This window comes from Physcomitrium patens, chromosome 3 (assembly GCF_059467195.1).
Source record: "Physcomitrium patens ecotype Gransden chromosome 3, ASM5946719v1, whole genome shotgun sequence".
Taxonomy (NCBI): Eukaryota; Viridiplantae; Streptophyta; class Bryopsida; order Funariales; family Funariaceae; genus Physcomitrium; species Physcomitrium patens.
Window position 1 is genome coordinate 6,194,518 of NC_143412.1, and position 18,875 is coordinate 6,213,392.

The 18,875-nt window shown below is 39.1% G+C and overlaps 3 protein-coding genes across 4 annotated transcripts; 2 read left to right on the forward strand and 1 right to left on the reverse strand.

Annotated features, from left to right (window-relative positions):
- Positions 1 to 1,388: 1,388 nt before the first annotated feature.
- Positions 1,389 to 5,147, reverse strand: LOC112280043 (eukaryotic translation initiation factor 3 subunit C). Its single transcript, XM_024514978.3, has 2 exons — positions 4,967 to 5,147; positions 1,389 to 4,553 (listed from the first exon to the last, which is right to left on the reverse strand). The coding sequence occupies exons 1-2, from the start codon at positions 4,988 to 4,990 to the stop codon at positions 1,710 to 1,712; spliced, it is 2,868 nt and encodes a 955-aa protein (XP_024370746.1). The 5' UTR covers positions 4,991 to 5,147; the 3' UTR covers positions 1,389 to 1,709.
- A 622-nt stretch (positions 5,148 to 5,769) lies between these two features.
- LOC112279685 (14-3-3-like protein) lies at positions 5,770 to 7,546 on the forward strand. Its single transcript, XM_024514346.2, has 4 exons — positions 5,770 to 6,396; positions 6,647 to 6,769; positions 6,964 to 7,080; positions 7,274 to 7,546. The coding sequence occupies exons 1-4, from the start codon at positions 5,917 to 5,919 to the stop codon at positions 7,331 to 7,333; spliced, it is 780 nt and encodes a 259-aa protein (XP_024370114.1). The 5' UTR covers positions 5,770 to 5,916; the 3' UTR covers positions 7,334 to 7,546.
- A 1,811-nt stretch (positions 7,547 to 9,357) lies between these two features.
- On the forward strand, positions 9,358 to 17,358 carry LOC112280192 (uncharacterized). 2 transcript variants are annotated; one of them, XR_016502027.1, is made up of 21 exons: positions 9,358 to 10,095; positions 10,466 to 10,567; positions 10,811 to 11,069; positions 11,293 to 11,569; positions 11,923 to 12,016; positions 12,190 to 12,297; positions 12,651 to 12,876; positions 13,023 to 13,087; positions 13,263 to 13,358; positions 13,475 to 13,548; positions 13,764 to 13,805; positions 14,088 to 14,160; positions 14,268 to 14,404; positions 14,606 to 14,672; positions 15,069 to 15,134; positions 15,293 to 15,372; positions 15,488 to 15,575; positions 15,737 to 15,847; positions 16,131 to 16,248; positions 16,647 to 16,901; positions 17,128 to 17,358. XR_016502027.1 is itself a non-coding variant. In XM_090248600.1 (20 exons), exons 1-20 carry the CDS (start codon positions 9,598 to 9,600, stop codon positions 16,781 to 16,783), a joined length of 2,718 nt encoding a protein of 905 aa, XP_090104726.1. In that variant the 5' UTR covers positions 9,386 to 9,597; the 3' UTR covers positions 16,784 to 17,090. The 2 variants fall into 2 exon arrangements, 1 of the variants encoding a protein (XP_090104726.1); XM_090248600.1 differs by lacking the exon at positions 17,128 to 17,358 and having other exon boundaries at positions 9,386 to 10,095; positions 16,647 to 17,090.
- Positions 17,359 to 18,875: the final 1,517 nt, after the last annotated feature.

Consider the following 18,875-nt stretch of genomic DNA (forward strand, 5'->3'; position numbering starts at 1 on the left):
AAAGTATTGACTTAAGTCCAACTTATCTATGGTATTAAATAAGAATTATTATGAAATTTTATCAGTAGCTTTAAAAAATAAGTTCAATTTTAAAAGTAATATAGATTGTTTAAGCATTTTGCATTATGCAAGATTTCTTGATTATTGAAATATTAATAATATCTAACTTGATAATAAGTCAGTTTGTTCTTTATAAACTGTTTCCAAAAGCACAACTTGAATCCATGTTTGCAAGATCTTGGCATATGTTATATGTAACATGTTCAAAAAATTAATAGACCTCCAATTGCCAAGAATGGCTCTATCTCTATCTTTATGTAGAAGAACTGTATTTTTTCTTTGTATATTTTAAAAGAAGAAATTACTATTTAAAACATAATTAGTAATTCTCAATTAATTTTCACCACTCACATCCTAAAATGTTTTAAAAGATTCTACTCATACCTCATCTAGGTATGATATTTTTTTTATAAGTTATATATTCTTTTAATACATTTTTTAATTCTTGCTAAGAAAGTGGTTTAATTAGTTCAGCATTTGTATAAGCCATGAATTTATTTTGAACAATATATATTATAGAACAAGTGCCCCATTAGAAATTATCTTAACTTTGTATATAAATAAAAAATTTGATTAAATACTGTTTAAAATAATTTTATAATTGAATCGTAAAATTATGGAAGGAAGAAAAACCAATGTTATAAATTATTCACATGCGTATTTGTCTTTTATATATATATATATATATATATATATATATGTATATATAAGAAAATCCAACTAACACTAGATACAATCTGATATTCACTTTAAATTTTCAAGCTAAAAAGTACTCAACAGATGTAAATTGTATGAGCATTCACGGATACAAAGTATTATCACACCACTTCAGAATAATCGTCTGCTAAATTGAATTTCAAATACTTGACACCAGACACATGGCTGTTTATTTCACAACTTGACAACCTGACAATGGCTGTTTGAAATGGTCCAAAGAAACAAAACATTCAACATATCACAAAGCAAGATATTTTGAGTGATATTAATCCTCTTCATTCTCGGAATGACCCTACCACATGTGAGTACAGCAAACAGTGTGCTAATGTGAAGTAAAGAGGAGATCTAGCCGGCTAACCATTTATCGGTTACTCTTGAAAAATACTACACGGACAGAACACCGAAATATGAAGGCAAATGTGATCGGTGAAACTGACAAATGAAGAAAACCACTCAACCTAAGTGGCTATTTAACGTCATTCAAATCTAACTACAAAAACAACACACGAAGAAAATTCATCGTATCAACATTAGCATTCTCCCAAGCAGTGCCCGAAATATCATCCAAAGAACTCTACCCGACAAACCAACACCAGTTCTTGTATTCGGAATGAAAACAAGGTTTTCGATGCAAACCTAAATAATCTTTCAGGAAATCAAAATCCACTGAATGTCCACATTGACAAGCTTAAGGCGAAGAAACTAAGCATTAATACCTAAATTATATTGGCTGACAAGGAAAACTCATCCTACACAAACGATGCCACTGGCAGATTGAAATACTGCATCAGACACTGGAATCGTTCTCTGTGGAGAACGGGAGTATAAAATACTACAAAATTGATGTCCAATTTAACCTGGAGAAGACAAAAACGTAACATGAAAACAGCAACCTCGTTCGCTGCTTTCGTAGCAGAAATTGATCGCAGCATCTAGAAGCGGCTGCCCATCCTTGACAAGCTTACCATGCGACCACCTGCGTCTGCTGCCTGTTGGCCTCTGTTGATGCCCGCAGCAGTTGGTCCTGTTTGGTAGGGAGTCCTGCCGACGCTGCTGTATGCGTCCTGGTACCGGGTGCTCTGATAGCCACTGCTGTAGCCACGACCTCCTCCTCCCTGTCCACCGCGATTGTAATTGTTGTATCCTCCCTGATTGTTGTCTCTACCACCACGACCCCCTCCGAAGTTGTCTCTGCCACCACGACCACCTCGTCCACCCTTATTACCCCCGCGCCCTCCTCCAAAATCTCCGCCGCGTCTGCCCCCTGCAGCATCAGCGTAGTCCTGAGTATCTCTATTGCGTCGTCCCATACCCTCCAAGCCTCCACCACCTGTACGCGCATCAAATGCCTTCTCGTTGCTCTCCACCAACACGTTCAACTTCTCGGCGAATTGAGACGCCAATGCTTGCAGCCGAGTAGGCTCTACGTTGTGCGTCACGATGCAACGCGTTGGCTGGTCCCAGCTGGCATGCAGCTCCTCTGCGATCATCATCTTGCTCACTATGCTGTGCACCTGGGCTTCTGGCAAGCCGAACATCGTCATCAGCTGGTCGAGGCTTAAGGAATCGAAGTACGGCGAGTACGTGAAAATATACGTCCGAAGAGCCTCCTCCTGCATCTTGCCCCGAAGCATCTGCAGAATTGCCTCCCGTTTCCCCAGGAGTTTCCACACGTCCATGCTCTGGATAACTTCCACTGCCTTCTCCCAGTCACCTTTGCTCAATGCCTGCGTAGCTGCCATCACGTGGTCCCGGACGTTTTCCGGAGGACCCGTGAACGTCTGCTTCTCGTTAATGTCCAACAGCCTTCGGAATGGCTTACTAATAACCTTCCTTTTCATGTCGTGCATGCTTGATGCCATGTTCGGCACCTCCAATAGCATCGCTGTGACCAGATGCACCGCCTCCAAGAGCTCCAAATTTATGTGCATGTGGAAGGGCATCTGCCTCCTCCTCTCCAGCTTCTCCTGTTCGGGATTCTTCTCGTGCCAACGGCTTTGCTGAACCCCCTGCGCCAACAACTCCTTGACACGGCCACCGGCATACAGTTCAGATAGACAGTTGTGCGCCTCCATTACCAACGACTCCCGGAATGCGCATAGGCCCAACTGCGCCATAGCCCTGTTGAACAAAAGCTGAGTTGAAATATCCATGTTCATCACCGAATCCTGCAAATGGCTCATCAACAACAAATCCCTAGCTGTGTAGTACTCATCCGAAATAGCGTGCTGGTAGATATCACAAAGCATCGCCCGAGCTTTTGTCCGCTCATCTCCGTACTTATAGATCAAAGTCACCAACTGGTCCATCAGCTTCCTGTTCACACTAGGAAAAGAGGCTCTACGCGGAACAATCTCCGGGGTCACCACGAACGATGCAGGCCCCTTGGTCTCAGTGACCCCTTTCATCGCGACATCTCCGTCCTCCTCCTCACCTTCGACTCCAGCCTCCGCAGCTGCACCCGAGCGGCTCTGCAACTCCGACAACTTCCTCATCGCCTCATAAACTTCCTGCGGCTTGTAGTACACATGCTCTACCCGCCTCAGAGCCACCCTAGCGGCTGCCCTCATGTCGCCTAGCCTCTCCACATACTGCTGCACATTCTGGGCCAATGTCATGAACAAAGGCTCGTCCCGCAGCCTTTCAACGTAATCCTTCGTGTGAGGATCAATACACTGCAAACTCTTGAACAGCTCGTCGTCGCACCGCTCCAAAAATGCCACTACATTACCCCACACATGAATAGGTCCCTCATGATCTGCTCCCTTCTCCGTCTCGTTCTCCACCTCTGGCTCCGAAGTTTCGTCCATTACGATGTTCGGGTACTGGGCCAAAATGTCCAAGATCACCAGTATGTTCTGAACGCACTTCTTCCACACCGCAATCGGCATGTGTGTGCTCAGGCTTGGATTCACGTCGAACTGGGCCGACACCACATGCACCATCACCTCCAGCTTTTGCGCGGGGGTCTTTGCGCACCTGGCAAGGTATGACAGTTGCTCCACTTGCTCGGCACGGTCTGTACCCTTGCGCCCACGGGCCACAATTATCTCTTTCAACTTCTTGTCCACCATCTCCCACGAAATCTGGCCAGGGTCTAACTTCGGGAACATCTCCTTCGGCTTCTTCTGAGCAGACGTCCAGTCCCCTCCGTCATCAGGGTTGTCCGCGTCATCTGAGAGATCCTCTGGACGATCCTCTGGAAGATCGTCGTCATCGTCATCACTAAATACATCATCTGCGTTTTCTCCATCGTCTGAGTCAGACTCCACATCTGACACCGGATTAGCCCTGAATTTCTCGATATCAGCTTGGTACAACTGGTTGTTTTTCTTCAGCTTCTGTTTCATAAAGTTCAATGCTTTGGCGTTACTAGGACTCATCTTCTTCTTAGCTTCCTTGTTCAGCAAAGTCTGGTTCAAATAATCCTCGAGCAGTACAAGGCCCTTGATATACACGCGGGGCGCAACTTGAGACTCCGTAAGACGGTTGACCTTCTCCAATTGCTTGTTCAACCGCTCAAAACTCTCTTGCAGCTGAACCCAATCATTAATATTGATTTGATTTTGTATCTGCACTGTAGTCTGCGCCAACTCATCAAACCGCTTATCCTTGGCGGATCGAACCACTCGCCTCTGATCATCGGACTCATCACTGTCAGAATCACCGCCAATTCGGTATTTGTCGGCAATTTTCTCAGCCTCTTCTCCACCAATAATAACTTCGTCCTCGTCGTGATCAGAGAGCTGACTATCTTCATCACTCTCACTGTCACTCTGCAGTCAGTGCAGGGATCACATCGTTAGCCCCTGATAAACCTAAAGTGCAGCTTCAAAAACCGGTTCAATCCGTTCCCGAACTAGAGGAGCCACAAAATCTAAATAGACCTCCAACGACCTCTAACCCTTGTGCCTCATATTCTCAGCACTCCCAGCACGGTAGAAGCTCAGGCATACTTCTTACCACCATAGATATAATTTACTTCACTAAATGTCATAACAAACATCACACCCTCGCTTTCTCATAATGCACAAAGAAATCACTCCAGGTCTGTGGCCCTCCGGAACAACGTAGAAGAATTTTCCGCTATCGAACCCAAAAACACAAAAAAATCCGCAAAAAATTCGCAAGATATCGATTATCAGAAACAATAGGGACAACCAGATGTTGAGAAGCTGGAGATACTTACGTTACCCCAAAATTTAGACGCCATGTTGCCGCAAGCGTAATGTGTCCACCGGTAGGATAAAGACTGCGTGAAAGGTGAAACCCAAACCTGCTAAGAACCAAAGCCCCCCTTCAAAGAGCTGCGAGGCCGATGGTGAAGGAGTCCACTTAGTTGTCCGCTAAACCCTAAAAGACCGATTTGGGATTGCAGGTCCCGAATCCACTATGAAGACCTCGATCTCTACTACTCTCCATTTCACGTGAATTTCATTCATCACCCAAGCTTCTTTTATCCATATGCATGAATGACGAGCAATCCATGGTGTGACTGGATTCCGTTCCTTCTGTGGCTCTTTCATTCATCCATCCAGCTGCCCGGAAATTGCAAAGCTTAACTCGGGCAGCCCATTGCCACTGCTTTATATCAAAATTTGAAAAAAACTTAAGTACCAGTATACTTATACCCTAATTTTATTAGTTTTCATAACATAAAATAAGTGCATGCTCTCTCAAAAGGCAGTTTTAAGAGTTGAGGTATCTTTTTCACTTCAATATTAATATTAGGTATTTGTGTGAATAACATGCAGTGCATGTCGTATACTTCAAATTACACCTGCGCATTTTTAATTTTAAAAATTTTCTGTATTTTTTACATATCAACCGAATAGGTTTAGAGGAAGTGTATATAAGGAGAATAACCAAATACATGTATGTGCTGTTTTGTACGTAATTTTACGCTTACAACCTTGTAATGTGTTAGTTAACCTGGAACCTGTGATTTTTAAGAATGCAACATGCTTGGCTTATATTTTGTCGACAACTTTTCCCCTACTCTATTAACACATTACTCAAATTTTGCACCATCATTTTCCATTTGCTTTGTGCGTCAAATTTCTTAAGTTATCATATATTATAGATTTTATTTTTTAAAAGCATTGCAAAAGAATTTGAGATACTGGTTTTGTAGAAGGTATGGCAACAGACTCGCGTGAAAGCAATGTTTACATGGCAAAGCTTGCAGAACAAGCTGAGCGCTATGACGAGATGGTGGAAGCAATGGAGAAAGTAGCTATGACTGCCGACATTGCAGAACTTACAATAGAAGAACGCAATTTGTTGTCGGTGGCTTACAAAAATGTCATCGGTGCAAGAAGAGCCTCGTGGAGGATTATTTCATCCATTGAACAAAAAGAAGAAGGAAAAGACAATGCAGAGTTTGCAGAAGTGATCAAAGCATATCGTGCTAAAGTGGAGTCAGAATTAAACACTATCTGTGGAGGTATTTTGAACCTTTTGGACAATCACCTCATTCCACCATCTGTATCAGGGGAGTCAAAAGTTTTTTATCTTAAAATGAAAGGGGACTATCATCGCTACCTTGCCGAGTTCAAGACAGGTGCTGAAAGAAAAGACGCTGCCGAAGCCACATTACTCGCTTACAAATCTGCACAAGTGAGTAACCTAAATTAAATTGAAAAGCTTTGTATCTTTGATATTTCAACTTACACTCATGAGCAAAATTGAAATGGAAACGATTAACTGTAAAAGAAAAAGTGAAAACAAAGAATCACATGTCTCGAATTTCTCAACCACTGGTTCCAATGAAACACATTTTGTGTTACAAAGTTTTGTAGCATTTTTGCATGGTTTTCAAACCAGTATTCTATTAGATTATTATAATACTTTGTCTGTGAAATTCCAGGATATTGCTCTCACCAACTTGGCACCCACGCACCCTATACGATTGGGATTGGCTCTCAATTTCTCTGTGTTTTATTATGAAATTTTAAATTCTCCAGACAGAGCTTGCAGTCTTGCTAAGCAGGTAAAATCAATAAGTAAATAAATGAACAAAACTGATAGTGCAATAATCAATAGATACTCTCGTAATTTATACACACACATCTCTCTCTCTCTCTCTCTCTCTCTCTATATATATATATATATACATATACATTTATTTTCTCTCATAATTTATACACACACCTATACACACATGGATTTTGGGTGAATATGTAGGCGTTTGATGAAGCCATTGCGGAGCTTGATACTTTGGGTGAAGAATCTTACAAAGACAGTACTCTCATTATGCAACTCTTACGAGATAACCTCACACTGTGGACATCTGATTTACAAGTAAAATATTCAATATCAATTTAATCGTTCAATTTTCAATGATAATGAATATATATATATATATATATATATGTCACTATGAGTGTGTGTGAGAGACTGTGTGTGCATGCGCACATGTATACTTTATATTGTGATTTTTTTATATATATAAATTTGTCTATTTTTATTTGCTGTTTTTATGTCTTTAACACAGGAGGAAATTCCAGCATCATCTGAGGCTCCACAAGCAGAGGTGAAAGTTGAAGCAGAGTAGAAATGTTCTTCTGTGCTGAAGTCAATTGACATTCATACATCTAAACCATTTTGTAAGATTTTTTTGATTGGGTTCACATAAAATTAAAATTTGAAGAATCATTTACAGAAAAAAATGCAATCAATATTGTGTGTTGTAACTTTTCAAATTCTATTCAAACAATGTATCAGTGTAAAGATAATAAAATTGTTCATGAGGTCTTTATAATAGAAATTATAATGAAGATGGTACAGTCATTTGATAATTATAAATTCTCATTTTATTACTCTTTCTGAAATGTTTTACACTTAACCACATTAAGTGGTTGACTTTTTTTTTTTTGTTTAAAAATGTAATATGTATGATGATTTCAGAAATATGGTTTATTTACTTGTAAATTTATCATTTTATGTTATGTTATTCCAGTGTTAAAATAAAATAGAAATATATTTTAATAACATTCAAAACAGTATTACACATGAAAAAGAAAAATATTTATAACTTCATTTGCACAATGTGTAATCAAATAAACAAGATGTGTTTATCTCTACATTTGTTGTTTATAATTTTGATTTTGAACAGATAATCATAGTGTAGATGATTCTGTAAAAAATAAACCACCAAAGTTTTAAACAATGCAATGATTACTTCAAATTCATTAGAGCTAAACAATAATCAATGCACCAAACTTTGGAAGCTTAATAAAAAGCTGGTATATATACATATATTAGAAAAATAATGATACATGAATTAAATCATGTTGTGAACATTCAAGTAAAATAATATTAACAATATGTAAATAAATTGAACCGGAATTTTCAAAACCATCTACGTCTTTCAAATCTGAAAATTTTAAAGTACCTGTTGTCAATAAATTGCTATATTAGATAAAAACATTTCATCTGGTACATTATTAACAGTATTTAACGCCAATTTAAAATCTAAATGATCAAAATTTTGTTTTCATGTATGATATATATATATATATATATATATATATACTATGTTTCCTTCACATGAAAAAACACGCTCAAGAAATAAAGAAACAAATAATCAAATCGCAAATATAACACACGATGTGTGTATGTATATGTGTGTGAGTATATATAAAACAAACTCGAAAAAAAAAAACAAAAACAAAAACAAAAAACAAACAAACGAAATCAAAATCAAAAAACAAACACAAGACAACACTAATCTAGTAAATAATATGCCCAATTTGAACACAATGTAATGAAGTGGATGTAACAATTGAAGAACTCACGTCGGCATTTACTGCCTTGAATTTCGATTTTATGGGTATGTCATGCTTGGTAAGTAGAAAAATACATTAAAAAAAGGAAAAAAAGAAAAAAAAGAAAAAAAGAAAGAAAGGAAGGAAGATCTGGAACATGGTACATACATGAATCTCAAAGAGATCCTCTACATAATTTCTTTTTTTTGTTGAGAAGACAATTTTTTTCAATGGCACTTTTATTTTTTTTATTTATTGGTATTTTATTCCAGTTTCTAATTGAAACTGAATAGAAAGAAGAATAAAATTGAAATTCAGCGAGATTAAATGTTTCATGTCGAAAACTATCTCAGATCCTCCAAAAACACAGTATAAAATGATTCTTAAAAAAAAGAAGAGGACAAGTGATAAACTAAATAAAATTTACATTGTTGTTCATAGTTTATTGTATTGTTGATTTTGTAGGTTATTTTCTACCATGAATTTGATTTCAATCCATTATATCTAAAGCATAAAAAATATATGTATATATATATATATATATGTATATTCATATTTATTCGAAATATTTATCATTAAAACATGCTGAGCTGGCAAAGGGAGGAGTAAAAATCTGAGGTGGAATTCGTGTATGGGGTCATTGGTCCACGTCATTCCCCAAGACTTGTATCCCAGTGTTGGATGGTCACTAATCACTAATCAGTCACTAATCAGGTGCCAAAACAGAGAGCCCAGCTTTGTCCTCATTAAAAAAGTGACCAGAGTCGACTTGAAAGGAAGGCCTACAACCTAAAGCCGAGCCAATTTTTCCGGTGAGAGACTTATTTCTTCGCGTCTGTTTTTTGAAGCTATATTGGTTGTCAGCTTTTGTCCATTTCAAGTGATGGGCAGGGAGAAAGTCCCTCACGAATGCGGCACCCGTCTCGTCTGAACAGCCTCTCGACGGCGTTGTCACGGCCCGTGCTCCTGCGCACAGCCACGCTTTCAATCTCACTATGCTGTTTTAGCTGGAGCTCATATTCACCTTCTCACGTTTTCAGTAGATTACCGCATGGAATTTCAAATGGATGCCGCATTCCGTCGCAGTTTCTCTCGTCGGCATGCAAGTGCGATACCGCCCCGGCAGCAGCATTGTAAACGAGGCTGGAATTCATTCCTTAATTTCTCGCGAAGAATCTCCTCTACGTCCACATTGCTTCACAATAGTCTTCGCAGCTCTTCGAGTTTGATATCGAAGAGAAAGGCTGCTAACATTTTGGTAAATGTTACGGCATCCGGACGTGGCTTGGAAACGCTTGAGTTCATACAAAGTGGCAAGCTCGGGGAGCATCCCGACGAGGCATCGCTACGAGAGGTTGTGGATTTGGAAGTGAGTTGTCTCGCTGCAGCTGCTGCTCGAATTCGTGATAGGAGGGAGGACGGTAACATCGTCACTTTCTCTCCCAAGGTTTTCATTCCCCTCACACGAGTATGTCGAGATTTCTGTGGGTACTGCACTTTTGCTGCGTCTCCTCGACCCGGGCAGGCAGTCTATATGAGCGTCGATGAGGTGAGATGACTTCAATTCCTCGGCATCTGCCTCAAATAGTAATTAAAGAAGTTCCATTAGGGGGGTTATCGTAGAGCACTTAGATACGGCAACGTCGAAGTAGGGGAGGCAAATTTTCCATATTTCTGGCTTGCAAGCCAGAGACGCCATGAATTTGAGACCGTGTTTCTTTAAATGCAAACTCAGTGGAAATAGTTGTAAGTTTAGCCCCTTACGACTTTTAGAATTTAGCTGTCGATGTCCAACTTCACTTATCCTTGTCTTCTACAATGTTCACAATTTGTGAGGTTATTATTAAAAGCGTGTTTCTCGTTGTAATCCAACTTCATTGGAAACATAATTTGTATTGCTCATGGTCACCACCCATCAGGTGCTGGAGGTGGCTCGTGCAGGTGTGGCAGCAGGTTGCACGGAGGCTCTGTTCACTTTGGGAGACAAGCCCGAGCTCCTCTACAGCCAAGCAAAGCATGAAGTAATCATGCTTTCCCATTTTTGCACAACTGATAACCAAAGGGCAGGAAGTTTCTCTTCATTACATGTCATCAAAGATTTCATGCAATATAAGATAATGCATCGTTGTGAATGCTTCCTCGATCAGAACTCTAGCTCGGAGACCGATGTATGAAGTAATTATATCCTCTTTAATATTGCCATTAGGTTATTGCCTCGCTGTAACTGAAACGAAGTCTTCTCCTTGGCTACATCTATGTAACAGCTCGAAGCTCTTGGTCACACGTCTACAGTATCATATGCTGCTGAGGTTGCCAGGATTGTGCTTCAAGAGACGGGTTTACTGCCGCACATGAATGTTGGAGTTATGTCGAGAGAAGACGTGATCCTTCTACGCCGTGTCTCTGTTAGTCAGGGACTGATGCTGGAGTCGATATCTGAGAAGCTCTTAGAGCCAGGGGGTCCACATTACAGATGCCCTGATAAACATCCGTCCGCACGACTCTCTTCAATTGCTGCAGCTGGTAATTGAGTCTTTTCACATGCTCAGTATAAGCAGATGATGAAGAAGTAATTCCAATATTTCTACAGTAGCGCCAAGCTGACAGTTACATTTGTGAAGATCATGATTCAGGGGTTTAAGGACTAGTTTTGAACTATATTGTTGCCAGATTGATGGAGTTAAGGAGATATGTTTACAACAGAGCTTAAGTATGTCTCACAATTGTACTCCAATTCATGTTTCAGGAGAGGAAAAGGTGCCCTTCACGTCCGGCCTGCTCATTGGTATTGGGGAAACACGAGAAGAACGTTTGCAGGCTCTGCTTGCTCTCCGCAACTTGCATAAGCAGTATGGACATATTCAGGAACTCATCATCCAAAACTTCCGCGCAAAGAAGGGCACTGCTATGGCTAAAGCGGCTGAGCCTCCGCTGGTAGAGCTGGAGTGGACAATTGCAATGGCTCGATTGGTGTTCGGAACATCGATGAGTATACAAGCACCTCCTAATCTTACTCCCACCATGTACTATTTCTGACCTTGCATTATGTTAGAGAATGTGCTGGTAATGACTATACGTGTTTATAGACCAGAGATTTTTGTGAGGAGTTTCGAGCACCCTGATCTGAAGTTTAGGAGTGTTGTATTATGTTTTTTTGTTATATTTATATTATATTTATATTTATATTTATATTATTTTAAAGTCTTAGTGTATTTTTCAATACTTGAGCTCTTGTCTCTTCTGAAGAGATGTTACTTCGAATTAGTACAGTCACAGCCTTTTGCTGTATAATCTTTGAAGTGGTCTTGGTTACGGAAAACTACCCATTGTCATCAACGATGCGTTGCTATTTTACTGTGGGTTATTTGCACTGCAGGACCGATGGAAAAGAGTGGAAGAGGCTTATTGACGCAGGCATTAATGATTGGGGCGGCATTTCACCAGTCACAAAAGATTGGGTTAATCCTGAGGTCTTATTGCTCACTGTGCTAATTTTTTTGTAAATAAAATAGTGGATGGGAGATAAGGACCTCTAAATTTGATAGTTTTGATCAACTTATTGCAAACATTTATGTGCTCGAATCGCCTTTATGTCTAGATCAATTTTCCTATGTTTTTCGAATCACTTGAGATCCTATTGCAGGCCCCTTGGCCGCACGTAAATCTACTTGCAGCTGCAACAGCAGATGCAGGGAGGCTGATGGTGCCAAGGCTAGCCGTATATCCTTTTTACATCAACGATCTATGGCTGGTTAGTACATGGTGAATATTGTGTGTCCAAATTTCGATGTCTTAGGATCACACAGGGCGCTCGAGTCGGACAATTTGCCTATGTAATCAATAACAATGCGAGCTTACTCGTCGTACATAACCTTGTGAATAACTGTTTTAAGATTTACAAATGTTAAAAGTATTTCTCAGTCCTTCGTTGGAGATTGTGTATTACAACTGCAATGTTTATTCAACGTACATAATCGTGTTTGAATTCCTAACTTATCTTCCGATTCTCGTAATGAATTCTGAAACTTCTATTTGTAGTTTAAGTTCGTACTATATATGTACACATGAATCTTGCAATAATAATATTGTTTTATCTTGTTGCAGGATCCTACAGTCCTAAGGAGAGTTCTTGCTCATGAGAATAGCCTTGGGTACGCCAGAGCCGAAGAATGGTCTCCAGGCCTAGCCCAAGATGCACACTCCTCCTTTTTAGAAGATAAGTTGTCTAACTTAAATGGGGGCAGCACTGGCAACCACTTTGATAGCGTGACAAATCCTGCAAAGATATCGGTGGGGACCGATGGCACAATGCATCCCACAAGAGCAATTGGTAAAGGCAACCTTTAGTCCAAGAATGTGACTGATGAATGTGTAGGATCCGCAGCATTTCTATGAGATTAAGCTGGTTATAATACAGTTTTGTTGTTGCTTCAACTTCGTTCGTTTGAAAAGATTTCTCTTCTGCTATGCTTGAAGGATTTCAAGGAATGGATGTAAAGAGAATTCTGAAGAAAATTGAAGAAGCTGTCGAGCCATCCGAGGTGTACCATTTCATAAGGATGTTAATCTGTTTCTGCATCATTTATTGGTTGTGTCGATGGATTGAAATGACACGTCTTCATTCGAACATGGCATATTCTTTTGATTTGTGATTTTTGAATGATTCTTTAAGGTGTTGATAAATATGTGATGTGTATATATGCATGTTTTTGTCAGGTGGAAGTTACAAGATTGTTTCGTGCTATGGGTCCTGAGTTTCATGACGTTGTCAAAGCAGCAGATGAGTTACGAGCGAGGGTCAACGGAGAAAAAGTAAGAGTTTTATCAATATTTGGAGAGGGATTGGTTTTAAGACCTAGGCCCAACGGCTGCTAACATTCCTGAGAACTTTGGCAATTGAATACTAAATGACGCCATCTCTGTTGTAGGTTTCGTATGTCGTCAATCGGAATATCAATTACACAAACGTTTGTGGATATAAGTGTCAATTTTGCGCCTTCAGGTAGGGAGTGTAATGCGAGCTTCTGTTTTCATGAGTTTAGTAGTGCTCGTACTTTCATTTAGCTCTTTATCATGGACAGATCACTAAATATTTATTATTGCCAAGTTTCCACGGAACTCACCGAATATCGAATTATTTAGAATACGAGATTTTTTACTACTTTAAGCAAATCTCGGTACTGACGTTGTTAAATTTTTCTTGTGTCACCATTGTAGCAAGGGTAAGCTCAGTGAAAACCTGCGTGGAAAGCCTTACAGGTATTTCAATTTTCGACATTATTTTTTCTAAGTTTTAAGACCAATTTTCCGCATCCAGCCTTAAGTCGCATGGTATAGAATTAAGTCCCGGGGAGCTTTTCGATTCATACCATGTCCTTTTCTTCTAGGTTTTCTTGTAGCTTAACATAGACGTACCAGCAGTTTGGCTGGTAGTTGTGGACCTGGATAAGCTATGAAAAGGCTCTCAAAAGGCATCGCTTCGTAATGCACTTTTCATGATCGACTAACTGCAAACTCAAACATGTATGCTGTTTTGAGTAGCTTATCTCTGGATGAAGTATCCCGTAGAGCTGTAGAGGCCTGGGAAAGAGGTGCCACCGAAGTTTGTATGCAGGTATGCACAAGTCCTGTATCATATTCTGTAATCTTCAAACAAACGATGTAATTCTTGTTTAGTCAGCTTGTAACTACGATGTAATTACATGTTATATGGATTCGTAGGGGGGAATACATCCTGAATTCACTGGGGAAACTTACATGGAGATACTGAAAGCAGTAAAGACAGCTGCTCCAGAACTGCACGTCCATGCCTTTTCTCCTCTCGAGGTTTTTCAAGGAGCTTTTACCCTTGGTGTCAGGTGCTTATGCAGTTCTTGTTTCTTTCCGTTCTTATCTTGACATTTCTCTCTTAGAATGCCTTAGGTTGCCAAAAAAATCAACCCAAAGCTTCTCATACGTTGTGTGAAAACGAAGCAGACTAGTACCTTAGAATATACATGGCACTGCGGCTGTGCCGTCATTGCTCTGCGTTCTGATCTGGGTTTCTGTGTGGGGCTCAGTGTAGAGGAGTTTTTAGTAGAGTTGAAGAATGCTGGCCTTGGTTCACTGCCAGGCACAGCGGCTGAGGTGAGAACAACCCTTGTGCACGCTAAATGAGTCTCTGGTCCTATGTTCCTAGCTCGGAAATACAAGTCCCTTTTTTCTTGCAGATTCTCTCTAGAAATAATTATGAAAGCAATATGAATTGATATGTTGTGAAGTTCTGCTGTATAGAACTTGCATAAATCAGGATTTTTTTCAAAATATTCTACACATCTAGACTCTGTATTCTTCCGAGGCTATGTACTCTGTCCTTGTTGTGCTTGGTACTGCAGAGATTACTAGATTTTGATATCATTCTCACTTTTTTCAAGCCAGATCAAAGTGTGTCCTAGGTAAATCATTAGCTTTACGAATATGTCAATTCCGTCTTCAGTTATTGAAATGAGGATCAATATTTTCTTATGAACTTGTGTTTGACAGGTATTGGATGATGAAGTTCGAAGGCTATTGTGCCCAGACAAAATTAGTACAGACCAATGGCTCGAGGTATATTTCTGCTTCCTTAATCTTATGCTTTGACCTGAGTCTTTCTGCGTTTGATCGAAGCTACCGTAGCAGAGGGCACAATAATCTATTATTCATATAAGTTAAGACTTCCTTTGCTGGTAACTTCTACCTCATGTTTCTTGTGCTGAAACTTGCAGGTTATGGAAACAGCACATAGGATAGGACTCCGTACTACGTCGACCATCATGTTCGGTCACCTTGATCGATCTCAGCATTGGTGATTCGCTATTGCAGAATCCAGTTGATGATCTTGTTTCTTTGGTGTTTGTATCATGGATTCGCCGCTTGCATAGTTCTTTTTGTTGATGGCGTAAGGAATGTTGTGAACACAGGGCAAGACATTTGCTGCGTCTAAGGAATCTAGCAAGGAATACAGGTGGCTTCTCAGAGTTTGTGCCCCTTCCCTTTGTGCACATGCAGGTATACATGTTAAACTACCCAAAACTGAATACTCACTTCCCCGAATGAGCAGGCTTAAGATCAAGGTTCTTTTTTAGTTTCTTACTAACAAAACATGATTATTAAATGGTTATGTTATATATCTCTGGACGTAAGTGTTCGTGTATTGATTTGCTCCGCAGGCTCCAATATACTTAAAAGGCCGCGCTCGAAAGGGGCCTACAAGTCGAGAGTGTGTACTGATGCATTCCATAGCTCGACTAGTCTTGCATCCCTTTATCACCAATGTTCAGGTTCGATTGTGGCTTTCAAAACCCGTATCACATGCATATGAGTCAGCCGTACTTTCTAGTCCTCAACCTTGCATATCCGTCCATCGAATTCTATCAGTATGTTCAGTTGACTCTCATTTTGACCAGTGACCTGTGTTTTATTGTCTGTTAAACGATAGCCATTTATGTGTTGACTTGCGGCACGATCTCACTTATGCTTGTGATCATTTATTTGTGCGCAATCAAAATTATTGTTTGGAGAGAATAATTTGCTCAATTGGATCTTCTTGTTTGATTGGTGTAGGCCTCCTGGGTCAAGATGGGACCAGGTGGAGCTCAAGCTCTTCTAGCAGCAGGCTGTAATGACATGGGAGGTTCCCTCATGAATGAGAGTATCACTAGAGCTGCTGGAGCATCACATGGTAACTAAGCCATATTCTTCCATGCTGGTCTGTTTTGTTGCAGTGGCAATAGTTGATATCTTGTCACGGGTCGCCAGCAGGCACGATCCGTAGACGTTTTTTCTTTTTTTTTCTTTTTTTTTCTTTTCATAATTGTACCTTTTTTTAATGGGAGACCAAGGGATGTTTGGGATCTATTTAGAAACTGGTTCGATCTGGTAAGCAAAGACCAAAAAAGGTTTTTATACGTGAATGTTCCGTGCGCGGAAGGTTAGGTCGGTAACCAAGATATAAATTTTATGAATCAATTGAGTTGTTCACGAGAACGGAAATGTCGATACAGAATTATCCTGAAAATCACCCCAAGTTCGGTAAATTCAGTTACGTCTGGAAGAAGGTTGACATTTACTGATGTGCAGGTGAAGAGCTTTCCCCGAAAGAGATGGAAACGTTGATTTTATCCACTGGGAAGGTACCTTATCAACGCACAACTCTGTATGGAGATGCCCCCGCGCAGCAAAGGATTCGAGCTTTCTCAGCTCGTCCACTTACATGAAGTATCTTATCAAAAACTGGTTTCAGCAGTGGACAGAAGAATGGGGCATCCATCCATGAGATCCTTGGACAGCCTTCTTGACAGTTGAGAGTTGAGTGTAATATTGGTACCAAATAATGTATGCCACGTGACCTAATTGTATCATGTTTTCAAGTAGAGGAATTTCAAGAGGTTTTATCCATAGATTTTTGCAAAAGTGTCTGACTCGATCTGCTATCCTGCTCCTACAGAATCAAAGGTTACACGATAGTTTCTGTTGTTTAGGCTGACATTAGTAATATAATTTTCGTAGTATTGATTTCCTTAATATTGACTGAGGCCATATGTTCCTCTGTTTTTCCTAGATCATCGCGAACAAAATGAGATGAATGGCACAAAGTGGCAAATGAAGCTTCCTGTGCATATCGATGTGGTAAGTAATTTTCAGCTGTGGCTGTCAAGAAGTCCATACGGTCCAGGTGAGAATGATGTTGCATTAAGGGTGCCGAAGCCTAGAATCTTACTGGTTTGTTTTCCAATGTTCTCCATTTGTGAAGATGGCAGCATATGAAAAGAATTTTTTTGAGTCCCACAAAGTTGCATCAAGAATCCTACATGCTGTCATATGTCACTTTTATTTTTTTAGACTGCCAAATGCGAACAGTGATAACTCCATGGAATTTAAGAAATCTCGGTACATGATGTACAGCTCATTCCAAAATAGAGACAGGTCGAGGGCAGTCCAGTAAATCTCGATTTGAAGCCTCATCCACATTCGAGTTTTGTCTTAGTCTGAAGTCTATTTTGAATCGGCGTCATTTATTTCTTCCCTGCATCTGCACTGAACCTCTATCTGTGAGCGGTCCAAACAATATGGACCACGTCAATTAACAGCTAGTCGTGATGATTTTTGTTGTCTTCAAGACTAACATCCTTGGAAACCTTCAATTGTTGGGAGAATGTGTGCTGAAACCTTCATACGTTTCTCAAATTCTGAAACTAATCTTATGTGCTAAGACAATGCGAAGTTCATTGAAAATTTTCAGGTCTAAAACATGAATCAATCATCTTAGCAAAGATATAACAACCATGCATGTAGCAATTATTCTCATCAACTTCTGTTTTTTTTTTTTTTTTTTTTTTTTTCCTGCATATACATAAAAGATAGTAACATTGTTATATTTGGGAATGTAATTTAGGAAAATATGGCAGTGAAGGAATTCTTAAAAACATTGAGTTTCGTTTCAAACCTCTCTTAAAACTACAGATAGAATTCAAGTACCCTAATTTTATAGTAAAAGATTACAATGAATAACCATAATCGTACATGTAGGAATAAGAACGGGGAACATAAAATAAAATGAATTAATAAAATTTTAATTTTTTAAAAACACTAAACTAAATAACTAATGATACAGAAAACGCAATTTCAAAGGATAGAGAACTGATTTATTTCAAGAAATCATTGAGTATTATCCAGTTTGAATTAGCTTTTGTATAGTAACAAGTACAAGATAATCAATACCTTAATTTATGCTAATTTTAGTACATATCCCAGTTCACATGCAATTTCTAAAATATGTTGTGGTGTACAGATCTCCCTGTATTTATACATGTATGTCTTAATTCCACAAGCGAATAAATCTGTTGTCAAAAACAATTACAATATTCTATCCCTTGTCCAATTTGAATTGTACAAGAGGATTCAAAATGTTACCATATATATATATATATATATATATATATCAATATTTATTTTACATCAAATCATAAAACATATTATAATAATGCCCAAAACAAAATTCTGTCATATAACTTTGAAACAGTTCAAAGAAATAAATTATTCAGCTCACAAGGGATGTCTTTGATTAAACAATACAAAGTGAATTTGTCTCATACTTCATTTTGTTTTAATACATCTATTCATATTGAAAAAAAAAAAAAAAAAAAAACAAAAACAACAACAACAACAACTTTTAAGCACAAAATTATATTTTAATAATCAACAAGAGTTAATCACATCTCTCTAACTTCTATCACAAAGGAAATCTTCGTTTGGTGTGTGTCTAAACATATAAATAAGAAATACATGTACACACACACACACACATAT